Genomic DNA, 20,989 nt, shown 5'->3' with positions numbered 1-20,989 from the left:
AAGGAAACATGCTTCCTTCACTGTCGAGCTGGGTGAGACGCCCCACCCGGAACCCACGAGCTTTGTGTTCACGGGGTTCCTTCCGTCTACAAGTCAGGCAGAACTCCGGCTAGAATTCTTCCCACCAGAGGCCGGAGGTACTGCGGAGCTATGTTATCAGGGGACTGTCTCCCCAACACAGGTCCACGTGAAAAGCAACTGCGAAGAGCCGGCGAGGCCCCACCACCGGCGGATTCTGAAATGACTTTGTGCACGTGTGTGTAGCTGCCTACCCACTAGGCACCACGAGGACAAAGCAAGGTATGGACTAGACAGTCCATATCCGCAGGGAACGTACAGTACAGAACAGGAAGACCAGGATCCAGCACATAAAACGTTAAGTCACACAATATTTCGATAATAAAGCGATACCCGGGATTTGCCTCAAAATAATCCGGGAGGTTTACAGTAGGTGCGACGGAAGGAGACACAGGCTGGTCAAGAGGTGCTCTGGGCCGCAGCCAGTGGGTAGGTGCACGGCGGCACATGATACTATGCATCTACCTTAGAGATGTTTGTTTTTCTGTAATAAAAAGAGACTACGCTTGGTTAAAACAAAATGCAAAACACGATTAACTGCCAAATAAATGATACAGATAACTGATTAGTTCAGAAAGAGGCAGCCCCTCCACATAATATAATCACAAGTAAGATGTTTACCACACAAAGCAAGAATTAAACCTCAGTCAGACTGAGACTTCTCACTGATTGTGAACGCATCATTGTGGTAGACAGAATTAAAGCGTTCTCCTCAAGTGTGGGCAGGGCCAGTGACTTGCTTCCAACCAACAGAACACGACAAAGTCACGGGACGACAATTCTGTGGTTGTAGAAGAGTCTGCATTGCTCCCAGGCTTGCTCTCTGGCTTCGAAGAAACAAGCTGCAGTGCTGTGAGACAGCCCATCCCCTGGCAGAGAGGGTGCCGCATGGAGGAGAGGATTACACGGAGGACAGGTTCCATGGAGGAGAGGGAACTGTAGGCAATCTCTCAGCGCTAAGAGCCAGCCAAAAGCCAGGGCCCTCACTCAGCCCTGCCCTCTGCAAGGCTGCAATCAGTGTGTTGGCCAGAGCTCAGTTCTCATCACAGCCTCAACTGGCAGTGGATCTGTTATATGATAAATGTGTGTTGGTTTAAGCTGCTAAATTTGTGACTATTTTCAGTTCCAAAGCTCTACATTTGCCACATTTTGTATCATGTTTGCCCCTTTAGTTGTGCTATTATTCCTTCTCTTGAGTTTAAAGAAATCATGATTCCAGAACTCTAGGATAATCCATGCTCACTCTGCAGTAGGACAACGACGCCCCGCCCTGCCTGAGACAGTATGCCAGGTGCCACGGCACACCTTTCACTTCCAAAGGGCCCCAGGTGAGACAATAAATGATCCCGCAGCCTTGTATTCACATTCTATATGTTAATCATTATCTTTCCAGGCACAGTCACCTTATTCTTTTCAGTTTGCTCCTACTGAATACACTACACATCTCTAACTATTACTGTTAATATTTTGCTGGACTTTTCCCAGACTGATGATTTCTTCGGCAAAGAAGTTCAGCATACAGATAAAAATATAACATTTAAGATGCAGACACACTTAACGGAGTGCCTTCCCTTACATCTGAATGGAGTATGATTAGTTCCTGTAACGCTGATATACCCTACGTTCCTACAGCTGTGATAAATTTCCTACAGCTTATGCTACACACATGTATAAAGCTGTTTCAAAAACTGTCGTTCTTAGATAAACTTAATGTCTGAAACTCCTTTAGAAAGACAGTTTTCCCACAGCAATTCTAAACATGCAAGGCCCACCTTAAATTATTTTACATGGTAGGATATAAATAAATGCAGGTAAAGTCATACACAAGTACTTGCCTATACTCATTCCGATATTTAATTTAAAAACAATTTCTTATATGGCTAATGTGTACTAGGTACTATGCTAAGGACGGAGTATACAAACTTGACTTATCCCTACAGAAAAGGAAACTGAAGTTCTGCCTTTGTTGTTCACCATCAATGTACAAGTGACAGTGAAAAAGATATTCTAGGATTATTGTCCCTCAAAAAGGTTCTACTAATTACCCTATAATAAGGTAAAATACAAATTAAAAGCTCACTTCCTACTTGCAAAACATATTACTAGTGTACTTTCATTAAAAATCACAATATGCAACGTAAAAAGCTATTTACGAAGCCCATTTAAAGTTTCTCATCTAACATAATTCTAATCTCAAAAACAGACTAGTTCTTTTAATACATACAGTATGTTTTTGGTAGGGCCTAACAGAGAAAAAATAGAGAAACTCCTGAACTGTCCCATGAAAGAGAAGATGGTGGGTAGTGACTGGGAGGGAACATGACGGTGGCATCAGAAGTGCTGATAATGTTGTTTCTTAATATTGGAGCTGGTACACAGGTGTATTTAATCTGAAAATTCACTGAGGTTTATACTTATACGTTAAGCAAATCAGTATAGTTATGAAAACATATAGAAAGTCAAAAGTTTTAGATTATGAAATCTTGATCTATATCAACAAGGTATATTAATCAAACAAATAATTTTTAAGGCTTATTATGTCCCCATAGGCAATATAAGCTACAATAATATTATAATAATAATAAGAGGTACCATTTATTAAGTATCTATAATGGGCCAAGGACGATACTAGGTACTTGATATATATAACCTATTTTATCTTCAAAACAACCCTTTTAGATATTATCCTAATGTTATAGATAACAAAACCAAAATTAGCACTTTGAATCCTTAAGAGACTGGAAATTTGACTAATACTACTCTTTCTTCATACGTAAATGAAGCTATATCTAGCTATAACAGATTCATTTTAAAAGATCTTAACTTGAAATTAAAAATTTTTAATTGCAAAATGTTCATCTGCTCCAACAAGAGATTGGAAGATTTCACAATTATTTCCATGTCAGCTGGCAGTGAGTATTCAGCCAAAACAACGTACTAAAACTACAGATTACTACATAACTTCAAAACACTACACAGGAATTCCACTAAAGCCTTCTGTAAGCATTCCAATTAAAAAGGAAGAGGATTCAAAGAAGTTAAGGGGAAAAAACTAATGTTAAATCTGATTTGAAAATATTAATGTGAACTATTAAAAATATGATTTCCTTCATTGAATATGTGTGTAACTTTTAATCTAAAGGTTAATTTTTTTCATTAGAACCTAAATTAAGAAAGAGGTAAGTATAATTCAAAACTACAAAGAGAAGGCCCTACTCCCCGGTGGGAAGTGCTGACGCGCCAGGGTTTACAGGCGCTGATGATCCCTGACATCCAGTGACTCCACCACTGTGCTGGACAGACCCTTCCCCGTGTCTGTCCCTCCCCCTTTCTACTCACCCAAAACTGCCTAAATTTTTAACACATTTATTTATTTATTTTTGGCTGCACTGGGTCTTCGTTGCTGCATGCAGGCTTTCTCTAGTTGCAGCAAGCGCGGGCTACTCTTCGTAGCGGTGCGTGGACTTCTCCTTGCGGTGGCTTCTCTTGTTGCAGAGCATGGTTTCTAGGCGCATGGGCTCAGTAGTTGTGGCGCACGGGCTCAGTAGTTATGGCTCACGGGCTCTAGAGCGCAGGCTCAGTAGTTGTGGCGCACGGGCTTAGTTGCTCCGTGGCATGTGGGATCTTCCCGGACCAGGGCTCGAACTCATGTCCCCTGCATTGGCAGGCGGATTCTTGACCACTGCGCTACCAGGGAAGTCCCCGAAACTGCCTAAATTTTGACTGGGGATTTCCACCTGCAGTAAGAAGCTAATGTGTAGACAAATCAAGAGAAGTGCTAGTGTGTTATTAAAACTCATTTTGCTGATACAGGGAATTCATAATTTGTGACTGAGTACACAGTGAGCCATGAAAACACAGGGTTGCTCGCAGACACCTAAGGAGCTGAAGAAGGGACCTAACATTTACTGAACCAGACCCCTGACATACTATCTTATTTACTCCTCCTAGTAACCTCAGAGCAGTATTTTTGGACAAGCAGCTGAGTATGGCAATTATAAACAAAGACTCTGGATCCAGACTTCCAGGGATTTGAATCCCAGCTCTGTATGACACTGGGAAAACTCCTTAAGCTACCTGTGCCTCAGTTTTCTTATCGGTAAAAGACAACACCAGTTCCAACCTCAAAGAACTACTGTGAAAACTAAATGAATTAATACATGTAAAAGGCTTAGAATAATGTCAAGCACACAGTAAGCACTACCCAATTGTTACACATATTATTTTTGGCCCATTTTACATGTAAAATAAACTCAAGGGTTTAAGGTAATATGTCCAAAGTTGTAACTAATAAATGGCAGAGGGGAAACTTGAACGCGGGTCTGTGTCAGACACAGAACGCCTACTCTTCATCACACTACCCTCCCCAAACGTCAGGTTCTCCTCAAGTAACCATACAAGTGTAAGACATTTCCCAGTGAGTCTCCTTCCTGAAGAATGACAGGTAACAAAAAACATGAAATTCTGAGCCCCACTTTTCCACATGGCAACGGTAGCCCTTCTGCGTGAACCATGTGCCACGACGCTGCTGAGCCAGAGTAACCGATCAGGGCTAAAACACACCTTGTCCGTTTGGCTAAGGAGCTGAATTTATACACTGTTTCTATGGGAGAATCAATAATGAGCGCCAATCAACTGACTTTAAAGAGACCTTTGAAAAAAAAAAGACCTTTGGAAATGAGTCTGTTAGTTGAAGACTTCCTGCATAACCACTTTCTTCCAATGCTTGCTATTCCAGTTTGGTAGCTTCTCAGAAGGAAGGACAAATTAATAATAACATAAACTAGTTCCCACATAACTTCAATCTAAACCACTATGTTGAAGGAGTTCATTTAGAATCTGCTTATCACTGTGAAATATCGGGATCTCAGATTTAGTTCCCCTGTACTACTTGTTACTATAAAAGGCTAGTTGTCATAAGGTCCTTTTTTAACTCCAAAACTCTCTAAATCTGTTACACCAAACTTTTGTTATCAACAGAGAAAATGAGAAACAACAAAAATATATCTTGGTTTCCAAGACATCACAGAATAGAAAGATATACGAGCGAATATATTAAAATGTCTGATTTGAGAGCACTAACATTAATAATTAACTCAATTACCCACAGGACAGTAAAAGAATATTTAATACAAATTGTGTTTTAAAAACCATGTTTGCCACATATGGAAAAGACCAAGAGAACATACAAAAAACATGTTGTCAAATACTAGTAATTGATTAATGGGTTATAGGTGACTTTTAGTTTCTTTACACATTGCTGTCCATCACAAACATTTATTCCTTTTATAATCAGCAAAACAGTAAAATTTCTTATTAAGCATCCATGTAACTAAAAGAAAATATTACACAGCTGTGAAAGACTTGGGTGTGGGAGGCTGGGTAGAAGGTGACGGATTGAGCAGTCACAAAGAGGAAAAAAAAAAATCAAGCAGTCAGCTAACTACTGATACATCGACTTCCAGAAAAGGTCAGCCACTATTAGTTTAATGCAAAATTAAGTATAAATTCCACCAACTACAGAGCTCCAATCCTGGCTCATAAGTGAGGTTAGAGATATTTAAACTAGTTAGTTTAAAAGATACCCAAACTAACTAATTGCTACTCCCCTTAAAAAACTACAGTTCCTTGAGTCCCTATCTTATTTCTGAAAGAACTTAAGATGGCAATACTCCTTTAAGCCATCTGTTATGAATTGAACTGTATCCCTCGCCCCAAAAAAAGATATATGGCAGTCTTAACTCCCAGTAGCTTGGATTGTGACCTTACTTAGAAACTGGGTCTTTACAGAAGTAATCAAGTTAGAATGAGGTCATTAAGGTGAGCCCAAATCCAATGACTGGTGTCCTTATAAAAAGGGGAAATTTAGACACAGACACACACAGAGGGAAGATGATGTGAAGGGACACAGGTAAAAGTGGCCATTGACAAACCAAGGAACACCTGAGGCTCAATACTTCCAAGTGAGGCTATCAGAGGCTAGGAGAGGCCTGGAACAGATGTTTCTCTAACATCTTCAGAGGGGGCATAACACTGCCAACACCTTGGATTTGGACTTCTGGCCTCCAGAACTGTAAGACAATAAATTTCCCTTGTTCTATGCCACCCAGTTTGCAGCTCTTGTTACAGAAGCCCTAGAAATCTAATACACCATCCGATAAACATGCAGCAGGACACCCTCATAACCACTGCCTTTCCAAAGAACACTAAACAATTTGATCTGTAGAATAAATACACAGTGAAGCTAATCTACAGGCACAACAACATATAACTCATGAAAGGAATTCATACTATCATTTCATTTTAGTTTGTGTCCAATTTTCTTATGAATGTCTTCTGTGAGAATGTAATATTTAACTCTAGTAATATATTCTTGGTTGAGACGTAACGATTCTGAATTAATCTAATCATTCTGACCTACAAAGTTGATATGTTATACTATAACGAAAATGTTCCCCCCCCCAAAAAAACAAACTCCCAACTGAAAGGTACAGGCATTTAACATAAACCAGAATTTAAGAATATATAGGTCAGGGCTTCCCTGGTGGCACAGTGGTTAAGAATCCGCCTGCCAATGCAGGGGACACGGGTTCGAGCCCTGGTCCAGGAAGATCCCACATGCCGCGGAGCAACTAAGCCCGTGAGCCACAACTACTGAGCCTGCGCTCTAGAGCCTGCGAGCCACAACTACTGAGCCCACGAGCCACAACTACTGCAGCCCACGCACGTAGAGCCCGCGCTCCACAAGAGAAGCCGCCGCAGTGAGAAGCCCGCGCACCACAACAAAGAGTAGCCCCCGCTCGGTCCAACTAGAGAAAGCCCACGTGCAGCAACAAAGATCCAACTCAGCCAAAAATAAATATAAATAAATTTATTTTTTAAAAAAAGAATATACAGGTTATAAACACAAAGAGACCCACAAACAGGCACATGATAGTGAAAATGCTGAAAGTCAAAGACAAGGAGAAAAACTTGAAAGCAGCAAGAGAAAAAGGATGAGTCGCTTAGAAGGGACGCCAATAATACTGACAGCTGACTTCTCAACAGAAACGAGGCGGCAAGAAGGCAGTGGGGTAACACAGTCAAAGTGCTCAAATAAAAAAACTGCCAGCCAAGAATACTAAATCTGGCAAAGCTTTCAGACTAAAGGTGAAACAATGATTTTCCCAGACCAAACCAAACCAAACAACCCTGACAACTTTTTGCTAGCAGACACGACTTAACAAGAAATACTAAAGGAGGCTGTTCAGGATGAAAGCACATGACCTCAGATAGTAACTGTTGTCCACATGAACAAAAAAAGAGGACCCGTGACAGCAACTGTTTCACTACAGAGGACACCATAAACACATTTTTTTCTTTCTCCTCTTAACTGATTTAAAAAGCAATTGTATAAGATAGTTATGTATGTACAATATATAAAGTATTACTGGGCCCATGGTATAGATAAATGTAATATACGTCATACATATACCAGTAACAGCACAAAGGGGCGGGTTGGAGCAAAGCTGTAATGGGCTTAGCAAATAGATGGTAAAGTACTAATTATGACAATGTATTGCTGTGTTTATAACATTAACAGATGTAATATATATAAAAATAAAGCCCTAAAAGGGGAGAAAGGGAATGGACCTATATAGGAATAACATTCCTATATACCACTGGAATTATGCTAGTATAAATCTAAAGGTGATTCTGACAAGCTAAGATGTATATGGTAAAATTTATAATTTTATAAATTTTTTCCGACTCCTGTCTTTTTTCCTATTTCCCCTTTATTGCTTTCTTTTGCATTAAGTGTTTTCTAATGTAGCATTTTACTTTCATTATTGATTTTTTCATATATATGAAAAAAATATATAAAGGACTGCAAGTCCTTTGAGGACAAAGTCTGAAACTTAAATGCAACTCTAGTGTCTAGTACGTAACCTACTTAATGAACATCACTGATACTGATTTGTAAAAATGAACCTGACTGCTCCATTGTTGCATTGGGATAAATCGTATCCCCCAATAAAAACACCTGAAAGTCCTAACCCCCAGTACCTCAGAATATGAACCTTATTTGGAAACAGGGTCATTACAAGGGTAATCAAGTTAAAGGTCATCAGGGTGAGCCCTAATCCAGTATGACTGACGTCCGTATAAAAAGGGGAAATGTGGACACAGAAACAGGCGTGGACCGAGGGAAGACGATATGAAGGAACAGAGACAAAGTGGAGGACATCAAGTGAAGATGAAGCAAAGACTGGAGTGATGCATCCACAAACTAAAGACTGCCCGGGAACCACCCGAAGCTACAGGAGAAAGGCAGAGAGCAGCCTCCCCACAGCCTCCAAAGGCGCCAGCTCTGCCCACCCCCCAGCCCCTGCTGATTTTGGACTCTGGCCTCCAGAGCTGTGAGACCGTAAAACTCTGTTATTTTAAACCACAGTTTGGGGTTCTTGGTTTTGGCAGCCCTAGGAAACCAACACAATTGACGTTAAAGAAAATGAAAATATGCAATCAGTATTATATAATCCAACCTTTCTAGTATGATCAACACTGAAGATGATGGAGAAATGAGCACAGTTCTGACCTAGAATGAAGCAATATAATGACAAAGAAAAATGTCCATTATATGCAATACATTAAGTGAAAAGAGCAAGTTGCAAATTTTATTGGGGGGGGTGATGACACACACAATACTGTATGTTTATATATGCTCAGGTAATGTCCAGCCACACAAACACACACACACAGACTCTAACAAATAATTAACTCTTGGAAAGGGCTGCCCCCTCCTTCTCTTTGCAAGAGATAGGTTTTTTTACTTCACACAATTTTGTACTCTTTAAAATAATAATTTTTTTTGACTTTTTAAAAATGAAGAATTAAAAGAAATTACTGTTTCCAAGGAAACCAAAGGTCATAGTATTCTTTAACAATGCATACAGCTAAACCTGAGTGGTTTATTTCACTTTTAAAATCCTCATTTTGATAGTTCAAAACAATTCATTCAACCTCAAAGGCATATATGCCACCCCATTTCTAAAAGCGACCACGTCATTATAGTTCAGAATCAGTACTAAACATAGGTTGGCTGTAAAAAAGACAGAAGGAAAATAAGACAAAAATAGGTCTATTAATAAAAATTTCCCATAGGCAAGTATTTAAAGAGGAGTTCTGCGGTATTACAAATAAATAGATGAAGAGATAAATGCTTTCGAATACTTTTTTCTAGCATTTAAATTCAATAAAAATATATAATTGACAGCTTTAAAAAAATAATATTTACCAACCACTCCACGTCTACCAGGAATACAATTCTGAAGCTTTTTACAAATATTCTATCATGAAGTTTCATTTCTCAACAGGGCCACGCCTACTCAGCCCAGCCTTCTTCCTGTCACAGCACCACGTCCCATTTAGAGAGGGCTCACCAGCTTTACGTCAACCAAAAATGGACCCAAATATCCTAATTCTTGTTAAGCATCCAGCCTGGATTTATCGTCTCTACGTTTGCTAAACCGGCTTGCGAAGTACTCAGCACCAGCACCACTAAGGCCACCGAGCGCCAGATCTCCACACACATTCCCCGGGAAGCTGAAAACTACAGAAGTCACCTCCCACCTCACCAAGTTTGCCGAGATGACCCTGGTCATCATTAACAGAACACGCTGAGGTGGTATAATAAGCACAGTGCGGTCCCAGAAGTAAAAAGGAAAGATGGTGACATCTGGGGTGAAACACTGCAACCAAGAGAGAGAGACGGCAGGACACGAGAAAGGAAGGGCAAGGCAGCCATGCCACCTTGAAAGGACTAAAGTAATAGAACAAACCACAAACAGAGACAGAAAAGGTGGAAGAGTCCACTTACATCTTTTCAGTTGAAAAGGGCAATCTATAAATGTCTTCAAAGAAGACAAGTGAAGAAGATGCAGATTTCCTTCAAAGAAGATGCAGATTTTCAAGTGTGGTCATCAGGTGAAGGCTGGATTTTCACAGGGAAAACCCACCAGAAGTTGGGTGTTCTCTGCACGACCATAACCCATTCGGGACACACCGAATGGGAAGCTCTGTAAGACCAGAGCTTATCATGGTCATCTCTGTATTCTCAGGACCCACATACACCCTGACAGAATGCAAGCCTCCACGAATGCTTCCTGAAAGTACTCATGAAGAAAGACACTTTACAAAAAAAAACAAAAGACAGAGAACACGTCGCTATTAGCTTAAAAATAATAAATCCACCCCTCCTTCCATGAAAAGCACTTATATACTTACCATCAGGCAGAAGGCTTACTTAGGTCACTGAAATAAAAAGCACTAAAATAAAATCAAAGGCAATAATATTCTAACTCCATTAAAGTACACCACTATTCACAAGGAGGAAATGCTGGTTGGTTCCTGCACCTACGAACCATTTCAATAAGAACATCTGTCCGTTATCACTGGAAGAACATCCACTTCTTGTTTTCAGTTGGAAATAAATTGTTATTGGCATGCAGCTTTAGATGCATGGATGACTACAGATGGAGATTCTAAGCACGCTTAGACATTCCGTAGACACCACACAACTCTTAGGAAAAGCTAATGATCTTTCTTTTGAAGCAGCGGCAGCAAAGGATAAGCCAGTGAACACACAGGAGAGTGAAGATACACAGCACCTCACGCAATCATGTTCTACATTAAATATCACGTACTTCACACTACATGATATCACAACATTCTTGACTGAGTACTTCTGTGAAAGTAAAGACTTCATAGGTTTTCTTCCAAAACGAATTACGTATATAAACTGTCTCTCCCCTTCTAATACAACTTCTATGCACAAGGTTTTAAATGATGAAGTCTTATGTATAGTTATTTTCAACAATACTGGGTCTCTGATTAAAGTTTTAAATTCAGCAACCCATTAACGCCTCACAACATCTAGCATTTACCCTTTTCTACCGACACCTTATTTTACAGATATTCAAATAATCCTCTTCTAAAAAAAGCAGGTTGGGTAACTGCACCGCAGGCCAACAAGAGATATCATTCCAGTGGGGGCAGAGGCATGAGTGAATCAAGTGCAACAATATGGCCTCAGGAAAGAACAGGAAAATCTGAAAGGAAATAAGGCCTGAAGCTAACACACACTTCATTCTAACAATGACAAAAAGTTGGTATGCTATTTTTTTGGTAGAAAAAATAAGACTTTTCTTCTAAAAGTAGTATTCCCAACTTATCTAAACTTCTAGAACATATTTGAGAATGTTACAAATTAGAACATTTTTATTCCCATACGAAAGGAATAAAATCTTTCTACAAAATATTCAAAACAGGGAAAAAAGATAATCTACATTCTTAGTTTGCAATATAATAATCTAGCTCACTTAACTTCAAAGTAAATGTCTGCTTTCTCAGAGGCATATAGTATTAATAAACTAATTTTTCTTATGATGAAAATGAACTAAAATAACTGCATTTTACTTTAAAAATTTCAATTTTGGTTACTAGAATTAGTAGTGCCAATGAGTCCTTACCTCATGGAGGGGAGCAAGTCACTTTACAAAGGTAATAATAATAACTACAAACACTACAGATGATTAACCCTGGGCCAGGTACCATTCTATAACCCTATGAAGTAGACATTATTTCACCCCCATTTTACAGACAAGAAAACCGTGGCACAGCGAAGTAACTTGTTCAAGGTCACACTCACACCCACAAAAATAAATGCAGAATCTCAAAAAGGATACAAATTCAAATCTTTTTTTTAAATTTAATTTAATGTATTTATTATTTTTGGCTGTGTTGGGTCTTTGCTGCTGTGCACAAGCTTTCTCTAGTTGCTGCGAGTGGGGGCTACTCTTCCTTGCGGTGCTTGGGCTTCTCATTGCAGTGGCTTCACTTGTTGCAGAGCATGGGCTCTAGGCACCTGGGCTTCAGGAGTTGTGGCACGCGGGCTTCAGTAGTTGTGGCTCGCAGGCTCTAGAGCGCAGGCTCAGTAGCTGTGGCACAAGGGCTTAGTTGCTCCGTGGCATGTGGGATCTTCCCTGAACAGTGATCAAACCTGTGTCCCCTGCATTGGCAGGTGGATTCTTAACCACTGCGCCACCAGGGAAGTCCCTCAAATCTTTTTTTTAAAATGGCATCGTTAAAGAAAACAACGTCAAAAATAAGTAAACAGCGTGGATTAGCCTGTTAATGAATAAAATGGTGATATCACTAACCTCCAGTAAATATTTTTGAAGGAAGAAATATTTACTTTGGACCGTAATTTTCCATAAATTCTATAACATTAAAAAAAAAAAAAAAAACAGGGGGACCTCCCTGGTGGTCCAGCGGTTAAGACTCTATGCTTCCACTGCAGGGAGTGAGGGTTCAATCCCGGGTCAGTGAACTAAGATCCCAGAAGCCAACCGGCGTGGCCAAAAAAACAAACAAACAAACAAGAAAAAAACAAACTAGGAAACTAAGTATAATTCATATTTTACTATATCTAATTCCACGCACCTTATATTATTTAAAACATCATCAGATGCAACCTACTGAATGGGAGAAACTACTGCAAATCATATATCTGATAAGGGACTAATATCCAAAATACATAAAAGAACTCAGACAACTCAACAGCAAAAAAAACCAATGCGATCAAAAAATGGACAGAAGATCTGAATAGACATTTTTCAAAAGAAGACATACACATAGCCAACAGTAACATGAAAAGATGCTGTACATCATTAACCATCACAGAAATACAAATCAAAACCACAATGAGATATCACCTCATACCTGTCAGAATGTGTCAAAAAGACAAGAAATAACAAGTGTTGGTGAGGATGTAGAGAAAAGGGAACCACACTGTGCACTGTTGGTGGGAATGTAAGTTGGTGCAGCAACTATGGAAAACAATATGGAGGTCCCTCAAAAAATTAAAAATAAAACTACTATATGATCCAGCAACTCCTCTTCTGGATATTTATCAAATAAAACAAAAATACTAACTCAAAAAGATAAATGCATGCCTATGTTCAAGGCAGCGTTATTTACAACAGCCAAGATATGGAAACAAGCTGATGTCATCAATGGATGAATGGATAAAGAAGATGTGGTACATGTATACAATGGAATATTACTCAGCCATAAAAAAGGACTAAAAGTCTTACCATTTTCGACGACATGGATGAATATCATGGGTATTATGCTAAGTGAAGTAAGTCAAAGACAAATACCATATTATCTCACTTGTATGTGGAATCTTAAAAAAAAAAAAAAGGCTCATAGAACAAAGAACAGACTGGTGTTTGCCAGAGGTGGTGGAGGTGGGGGGGTGGAGAGAAATGGGTGAAGGGGGTCAAACAGGTAAAAGAAAATCAATTAAACACAATTAGCATTCCCAAAATGATGGTATCAACAATCATTTATAGGGCTTCCCTGGTGGTGCAGTGGTTGAGAGTCTGCCTGCCAATGCAGGGGCCGCGGGTTCGTGCCCTGGTCCGGGAAGATCCCACATGCCGCGGAGCGGCTGGGCCTGTGAGCCATGGCCGCTGAGCCTGCGCGTCCGGAGCCTGTGCTCCGCAACGGGAGTGGCCGCAACAGTGAGAGGCCCGTGTACCACAAAAAGATAAAATAAAAAATAAAATAAAATAAAATTTATAAACACTCAAAGGATCAGAGAATACTGAGTTTTCGATCTAGAAGGAAACAAACACAGAAGGAATATTTACGCGTCTAGTCCAACCCCTTTATTTTACAGATGAGAAAAACCAACCCACAAAGTTTTAGGAGACTTTCCCATATGCACAGATCTAAATGTCAAAATTTGGATTAGAAGTTTCCTTCTGGTCCAACTGCTCTTTTTAATATACCATGCAGTAGGATACGTTACAAAATACTATATTAAGTTTCTGGAATTGAGCTACTGAAAGAGAATTCAAAACAAAATCAGATTATTTAAATCTAAAAAATGAAGGTTTCTGGAAAGGAATTAATGCTAGCTAAACAAATGCTTAAATAATCTTTCCTGAGACAGTAAAAGTTTCAGGAGAGCTTCAATAAATCTGACTTTAAAGGCAGGAAGAAAGAACTTGTGAGAAAATGGAAGTGGACTCAGTCTCTGGGGGCCTATCAGAAGCCCAGAACCAAGGAAGAAAACTAGGTATGTTGCGATCAAGTCTGGCTGAACTGGCCACATGGGTCGTGGGACAGTAAATAATTAACCTACTCAGAGATCTATTATAAAAAGATTAGTTGGAGGTGGAAGGAGAAAACCACCAAGAGGTAAGCAAAGCCAAATGATATGAGACTAGAGTCTTTATACCTGTTTCACCTAATTGAACATGGTATTTAAAATGATACTTTTTAAGCACATGAAAAGTTTCAAACCCCAATGGTCTTACCTTTATTTGTGGTAAGTGCCAATAATTCACGTGGAAAACTGAAATGTGAAATTTTACCTAGGGCATAGTTTTTTGAAAAAGACAAGACGGACTTCCCTGGTGGTGCAGTGGTTAAGAATCCACCTGCCAATGCGGGGGACACGGGTTCAAGCCCTGGTCCGGGAAGATGCCACATGCCACGGAGCAACTAAGCCCGTGCGCCACAACTACTGAGCATGCGCTCTAGAGCCCATGAGCCACAACTACCGAGCCTGCATGCCACAACTACTGAAGCCAGCATGCCACAACTACTGAAGCCTGTGCGCCTAGAGCCCGTGCTCCGCAACAAGAAGCCCGCACACCGCAACGAAGAGTAGCCCCCGCTCACTGCAACTAGAGAAAGCCCATGCGCAGCAACAAAGACCCAATGCAGCCAAAAATAAATAATATAAATTAAAAATAAATTTAAAAAATAAAAATAAATTAAAAATAGACAAGACAAGGTCTGGGAGGGAAAGTAAGTTATTTTCTTTTCTGCTGCCTTAAGAGTTTCCAAACTCTTTTTTATAGAATACGTTCCAAATTTTCTATAATGAGAATGTGCAATTTTTAATGTCCAATATGTATTTTAGCCAAATTCGAATGATCAGCAGGCTTAAATAAAACTTATTCTAAAGAATCTCTCTGCTAAGGTCCTCAAACACATGTTCAAACATTCCTTATCCAACCATTTATATGACAGAAGACTCCTTATTTTTGAAGTTTTCATCTCTCCTAAATTAACATTAAAAACAGCAAAATTATTAAACCAATGGCAACTCACTTTGAATGTTCCCATCACAGGAAACACTTTTTTACTACTAAAATATTAATAAAAATTAATTAAATATTTCGCTAATAAAAGAATCAGCCACCCTATTTCTCAAGAAGGAACAAGGGCTGCTATCATTTACTCTAATATTCGGACTACATGAAGAGCCTACCCCGCACCCCGCCGAGCAAGGCACCGCGGGGTTTGAGGTTTTCCTCCCGCCCCTCCCTCTGGAATGATAAACTGCACTGACCACACAGGCACCTGACTCTGCGTGAGTGACCCCAGTGAGACTCAAACAATAAGAAAAGACAAAGAGCCAGTCTCACCTGTGACTTTCCTGCAGTAAGTGCAGTCAGCTTAAAGTTTCCCACGCGCAGGGTGCTGTGCTGGGTACAGGCTTTTTCAAAGCAAACCTGTCAGACCCACCAAGCAGCAGACTTGTGGCCTTGGCTTCAATGACACCATGTTCTAGGGGATCTAGCTGACACCCAGTGACTGAGGGTGGGCAAGGAGCCAGGCCACCCCACGATCGACCACGTTCCCCTGCAACGACTTCTCCTTTATTCAACCCCCTCCCTGCACGCCCTTCCCCGCCAGGACTCCTACAACCCAAACAGGAAGCGAGGGTGCTTCTCACATCCGTGGAGCCCCCAGCGCTGTGCTTCCTAACAACCCTGACCCGTATGGTCACTTTCTACTCCTGGGCCACCACAAGCTGCTCTACAGCTTCCACTTCAATTTCAAAACACAGGCCATTCCTCTACATGCACTCGGTCACTTTCCCCATTATTTCACAATTATGAGGTATAATATTAAATATTAGGTAGCTACTCTGCGCCAGGCCCTGAAGTCTGAAGCTACTTCATCAGCAAAACAAGCACCACGTGACACTGAAATTATTTCATGGGCAAACAACAGGAGGCATTTCTAGAGGTACCCTGCAAATTGATTCATTGCAACCTAAACATAATCACTCACACTGTCAGGCTGTAACACTAACTTAAGAGAAACAAACTTAACTGACTTTCGCATGTCAGAGGAACAACTGTGATCTAGAATAAGACACATCAAAAGAGATTTGTTTTTAACAGTTACTTAATCCTATTAAGGTATTGCTATTTGCCCAGGTACCTTGTGTTGACATGTGAAAAAATTATGTCAACGTTATTATTTATAGAATAAAACGTCAACTCATTATAAGTGTTTTCACAGCTGCTGATTCTGAGAGATAATTGTCATTAGGACCAGCCCCTCTCCTCTGCATCACCCCACACACAACCCCAACCTCAGGCATGTTTAACCAAACTTACTGCCCCCAGACATCAGCAGAAATGAAGGATGCGGAGGGACTTTTACTGTATGCAGAAGGTACTGCTCCACCAAGCTGTGAAATAAATGATAGTCCTTTCGCTTAAGGCCTTCAGAATCCAATAAGGAGATAATAGAAAAATTTACAACACAGCAAGTATGGTAAGTGCTACTGAGATCACAAAACTGCTGTGAAATTGTATGAGGGGGATGGAGGGTGGGGAGGGACAGGGCTAAGATTATTCAAGGAAGGCTACCTGCTTGAGAGACAGCTGTGACCAGGTCAGAAATCTACAGAGGCACAGAGATAAATACCTTTGCTTTTCTTGACTGTCAATTTTGCAGTATCTCAGAAGACGGACTGAAGTTCTCTTTAAAGAATAAGACTGCAGGATACTTTGACATATTTAGCACTACCTTGGGAGCGCATCAGAATGTATTCAAATATGAACACAGGCACATACAATTTTAACACTACTTTTTGGATCAATCTCATTTGGCCGGCCACTGATGTTTCCCTATCTGCCAACAATACACACACACCGCATGTGATTAATGCACCTGAGCGGAAGCCCTAGCGAGAGTTTTGGAGTCTAAAATTCTTGAGATCAAAATCCCACTTACTCAGTGTTTGACTTGGCAAATCTCTCTCTGCCTCATTTTCTTAACCTGATTAGAGCATATATTAATAATTTATGTGAATATTGTTTGTCTCTCTTAACTAGAATGTAAACACTATGAAAGCAGAGGCTGTCTTGATCACTGCTGTATCCCCAGCACTCAGCACACCCTCTTCTGCGTAGTAGGTGCTAAATGTATACCTGATATACTTGAGTGGATGAAACAGTGAAGAGCAACACATCACTCCACAAACTCTAGACTTTGACAGTGAACTATGACCTGACAATCTGTGTAGCTCAGCAATCTGGTAAGATTATCACTTTCAAAGACTTAATTATCACATTCCTTTAGAAAGACAATAAAAACTGGCATATCTAAAAATAATTAATCTACCTGATCCTTGGAAATCCTTTTAATACAGTCCCTTTCAGCTTCCCTGGTGGCGCAGTGGTTAAGAATCTGCCTGCCAATGCAGGGGACACGGGTTCGAGCCCTGTTCCGGGAAGATCCCACATGCCACGGTGCAACTAAGCCCGTGCGCCACAACTACTGAGCATGCGCTCTAAAGCCCGCGAGCCACAACTACTGAGCCTGTGAGCCTCAACTACTGAAGCCCACGCACCTAGAGCCCATGCTCCGCAACAAGAGAAGCCACCACAATGAGAAGCCCACGCACCGCAACGAATGAAGCACAATGAAGACACAACACAGCCAAAAATAAATTAATTAATTTTTAAAAAAAGAAAATTAAAAAAAATACAGTCCCTTTAACATCAATGGTTCCTAAAATATGAATTGTGCAAGAAAAACAAACATCCATTTGAGGAAATGGATTCTTCGTGATTCATTCTTCAGTGTGATGTCTTTAATACTGTAGATTTTAATCCCACTTGATTTCAGCCATTTTTATACTGTTCCTCAGCGTGCAGTACAGAATCTGCTTCTAAAGCATCTTTTCTATCTGATTCACCGCTCCTTAAAGAAAGGTATATGAAACGTACCACCCTTAAATGGAAAATTGCTGGGGGGGGGATCTCCCACATGCATAAAAAGGTCTGATAAGCCATAAAACAGAAAGAAAGATTTCAGAAGTCTTTAATAACATCATCACTAGGCCCACGTGGTGAAAAATAACTTTTTTTCTGTGATGGCTCATACTTAAGATGGCAAGATGTAAGTCATAAGAAGCTAATAAAACGAATTCGCCCCACCGTGTGGAAAACTGGTTCTTCTGACCAACCACAAAACACCAAGATTTAAACGCACCCACGTTCTGCTCAACTCGGGACTTTTCCACAGGCATTAGTACTTTTCCCTTAAAGTCGATTTAAAAGCCCCAGTAAAACACAGACAGCAACCCTTGCCGTCAGTTCCTGCACAGAAACACTTGAAGCCACACACTGATGCGTCTGGGGCGTTCAAGTAAACAGATGACAGGAACGCTTAAGCTGCTTTGAAGATCAACGTGGATTCCCAAAGACAAGATTGCCACCTTGACACGCAGCTGGAAACGGGAGAGCTTGTTCCTCTCAGAAGAGGAGAAAAGGGGGAAATTTTCGACAGCACTTACTTAAAGTTTCCACCTTCACACACACCCCCTTCCCCTCGGCGCCGGCGGGGACTCGGCCTCGCCAGAGGCGCGGGGAGGAAACCTGAGCCGACTTCCGTGCCCTCGCGGCCGGTAAGGGGACCCTGCCTTCCCGCCGCAGCCCCTCGCCCGCTGGGGACCCTCCGGGCCCGGCCAGCCGGGCCCGAACCCGTGCGCCGCCGGACGGAAACGCGGGCGCCGCTCGTGTACTTCCACCTCCGGCCCCGGCCGGGCCCGCGGCCCGGCTCGCGCGCCCACAGCCCGGCGCCGCAGGGACCCGCGGCCGAGCCCGGGCACCGACGACCCGCGCCGCCCCCGTCGGCCACCCTCGCGCGCCAGCCTCCCGGGGCCGCTCCGCGCTTGCTTGCGCCCCGCCGTCCAACCGCCCCCGCCCGGCCCGCGCCGCCCCCTCCCGGCCACGGTCCCCGCGCTAGGCCCCGCGGGCGGCGAGGGCGGGGACGAGGGCCGCCCGCGCCCTCCCGCCTCACCTACCATGGTACAGATGGAGGCGAATTTGGAGACTGTCATTAGGATTTCCATCCGCCCAGCGCCATCTTCCACCCAATCACAGCGGCGGCGGCGGCGGGCGGGGGAGGAGGGCAGCCGGGCCGCCCGCTCGCACCGCAGCCAGCGGGCGGACCCCGAGCTGCCGCGGACCCACGCACCGACCCTGCTCAGCCGCCGCTGCCGTCGTCGCCGCCGGCGCTCCGGCACTCCCTGCCGCGGGCCCCAGCCCCCGCCTGCCGGCTGCCCGCCCGCCCCCGGCTCCTCCCCGGCGCAGGGCGCAGCCGCTGCCTCGCGGCCCGCGCCTGCCCGCGAAGCCGCCCGCCGCACACCCCGCCCAGCGCACTGGGGAGCGGGCTCCGCCGAGGCCCTAATGCCCGGCCTGCTGGCAGCTGCACTGCCCGGCGGCGCGCCCCGCCCACCCCTCGGGGCCCCGCCCACTCCCCGCGCCGGCACCGCCCGCTCCCCGCGGATGCCTCCCCGGCTTCGGAGCGCGCGACTCGGGGAACTCCCGCGCCGGCTCCACCCCGCGCTCGGCCGGGGCGGGGCTCGGAGGGGCCACCGCCTCCCGCCCGCGGCCTTCGCGGTCCTAGAGCCCGCGCGCCGCGAGAGGGGCAAGAAGGGTGCTGGGGGCGACCAGCGTCAATCCTGGAAGGGGCTGACCAGCAGCCTCTACCAAGGGCGAGGGAACAGCTAGCCCAGACAGAAAAGTGAGGGGGTGATCTCGATAATTCTGGGTGTGGTGGGAAGAAACCTGCTTCTGAACGGTTAAAATAGCCCGGGTCATCCAATGTCCCAAGCACCTAAAATGTAAGGTGGTTTCTTTTTACATACATTGGGTGAATAACCTGGGTCATAACACCGTAATTTCGCGAAAGACAAATTAATTAATTAAAAGTGAAAGAGGCAAAGAAGAAACTATATTTGGCTCCTTGAATTAAGAAAGGTAAATTATGGGGAAGGGGGCGAAGCTGATTTCCGCCCGCTTGTTGGCCATAAATTTAGCATTTGGTTATAAATATAGTATCTAAATATACTTGTTCTGAAAGTTGAGTTGCAAAATAGGGAAGGATCTCAACCCAGCAGTGATGATGTTATTCCCAGGGACAAGAAGTCCCGCAAGTAAGAAAAATGTCCTGTGAGAAATGCTGAAGCAGTATTAGCCAGGGGGGATAGTTCCTATTTTCCGCTTCGATAAAATGCATCATTGCACCCTGTTCTTCGTGTCAGACAGCTCAGCTTCGTTTCTTCCTATTTGAGAAAGAAGTTCAAGTTAGTAGAATAACTTTATAAATTATTGTATTAGAAAGCTTGTGATTTTTCACGATTGAAGAACTGATGGGATGCTTTTTTAGTTTCCCCCATTTCAGTGGGGCAGAAACGACAAATGACAGACGAATCTCTAAAATCAGATATGCCTTAACTCTTCAGTTCAAAACATTTAAAACACAAAACATTCAAACAAAATTTAGGTGAAAAATAGATTTCTGGTACATGCATGCTGTTTCCATAGTGATTTCCATTATAAGCTTGCTTGGGGGAAACAAAATTGCACACAGAATATAGCCAAGTCCCATAGTAGCTGGCCTGCTGCTACAGGCACCTGCCTCCCTGGAAGCCGGGACTTCCCTCATTGCCCTGATACCCGAGCCAGTGCTAGAATGTGCCAGAACCACACATTCAGGTAGCTGGACCACCTCCCCATTTCCCTGCCTAGACTTGGAAGTA

General features: G+C 42.7%; 1 protein-coding gene across 1 annotated transcript in view; it reads right to left on the bottom strand.

Moving 5' to 3' along the window:
- USP12 (ubiquitin specific peptidase 12) overlaps positions 1 to 19,497 on the bottom strand; it is a 79,645-nt gene extending 60,148 nt beyond the window's left edge. The window contains exon 1 of the mRNA XM_067713649.1: positions 19,250 to 19,497. Coding sequence (XP_067569750.1) covers positions 19,250 to 19,297 — 48 coding nt within the window. The 5' untranslated portion in view covers positions 19,298 to 19,497. The remainder of the gene's footprint in view (positions 1 to 19,249) is intronic.
- Positions 19,498 to 20,989: the final 1,492 nt, after the last annotated feature.

This window comes from Pseudorca crassidens, chromosome 18 (genome assembly GCF_039906515.1).
Source record: "Pseudorca crassidens isolate mPseCra1 chromosome 18, mPseCra1.hap1, whole genome shotgun sequence".
NCBI lineage: Eukaryota > Metazoa > Chordata > Mammalia > Artiodactyla > Delphinidae > Pseudorca > Pseudorca crassidens.
Note: the sequence above shows the minus strand (reverse complement) of the source record. Positions and strands in the feature narration are given on the sequence as shown.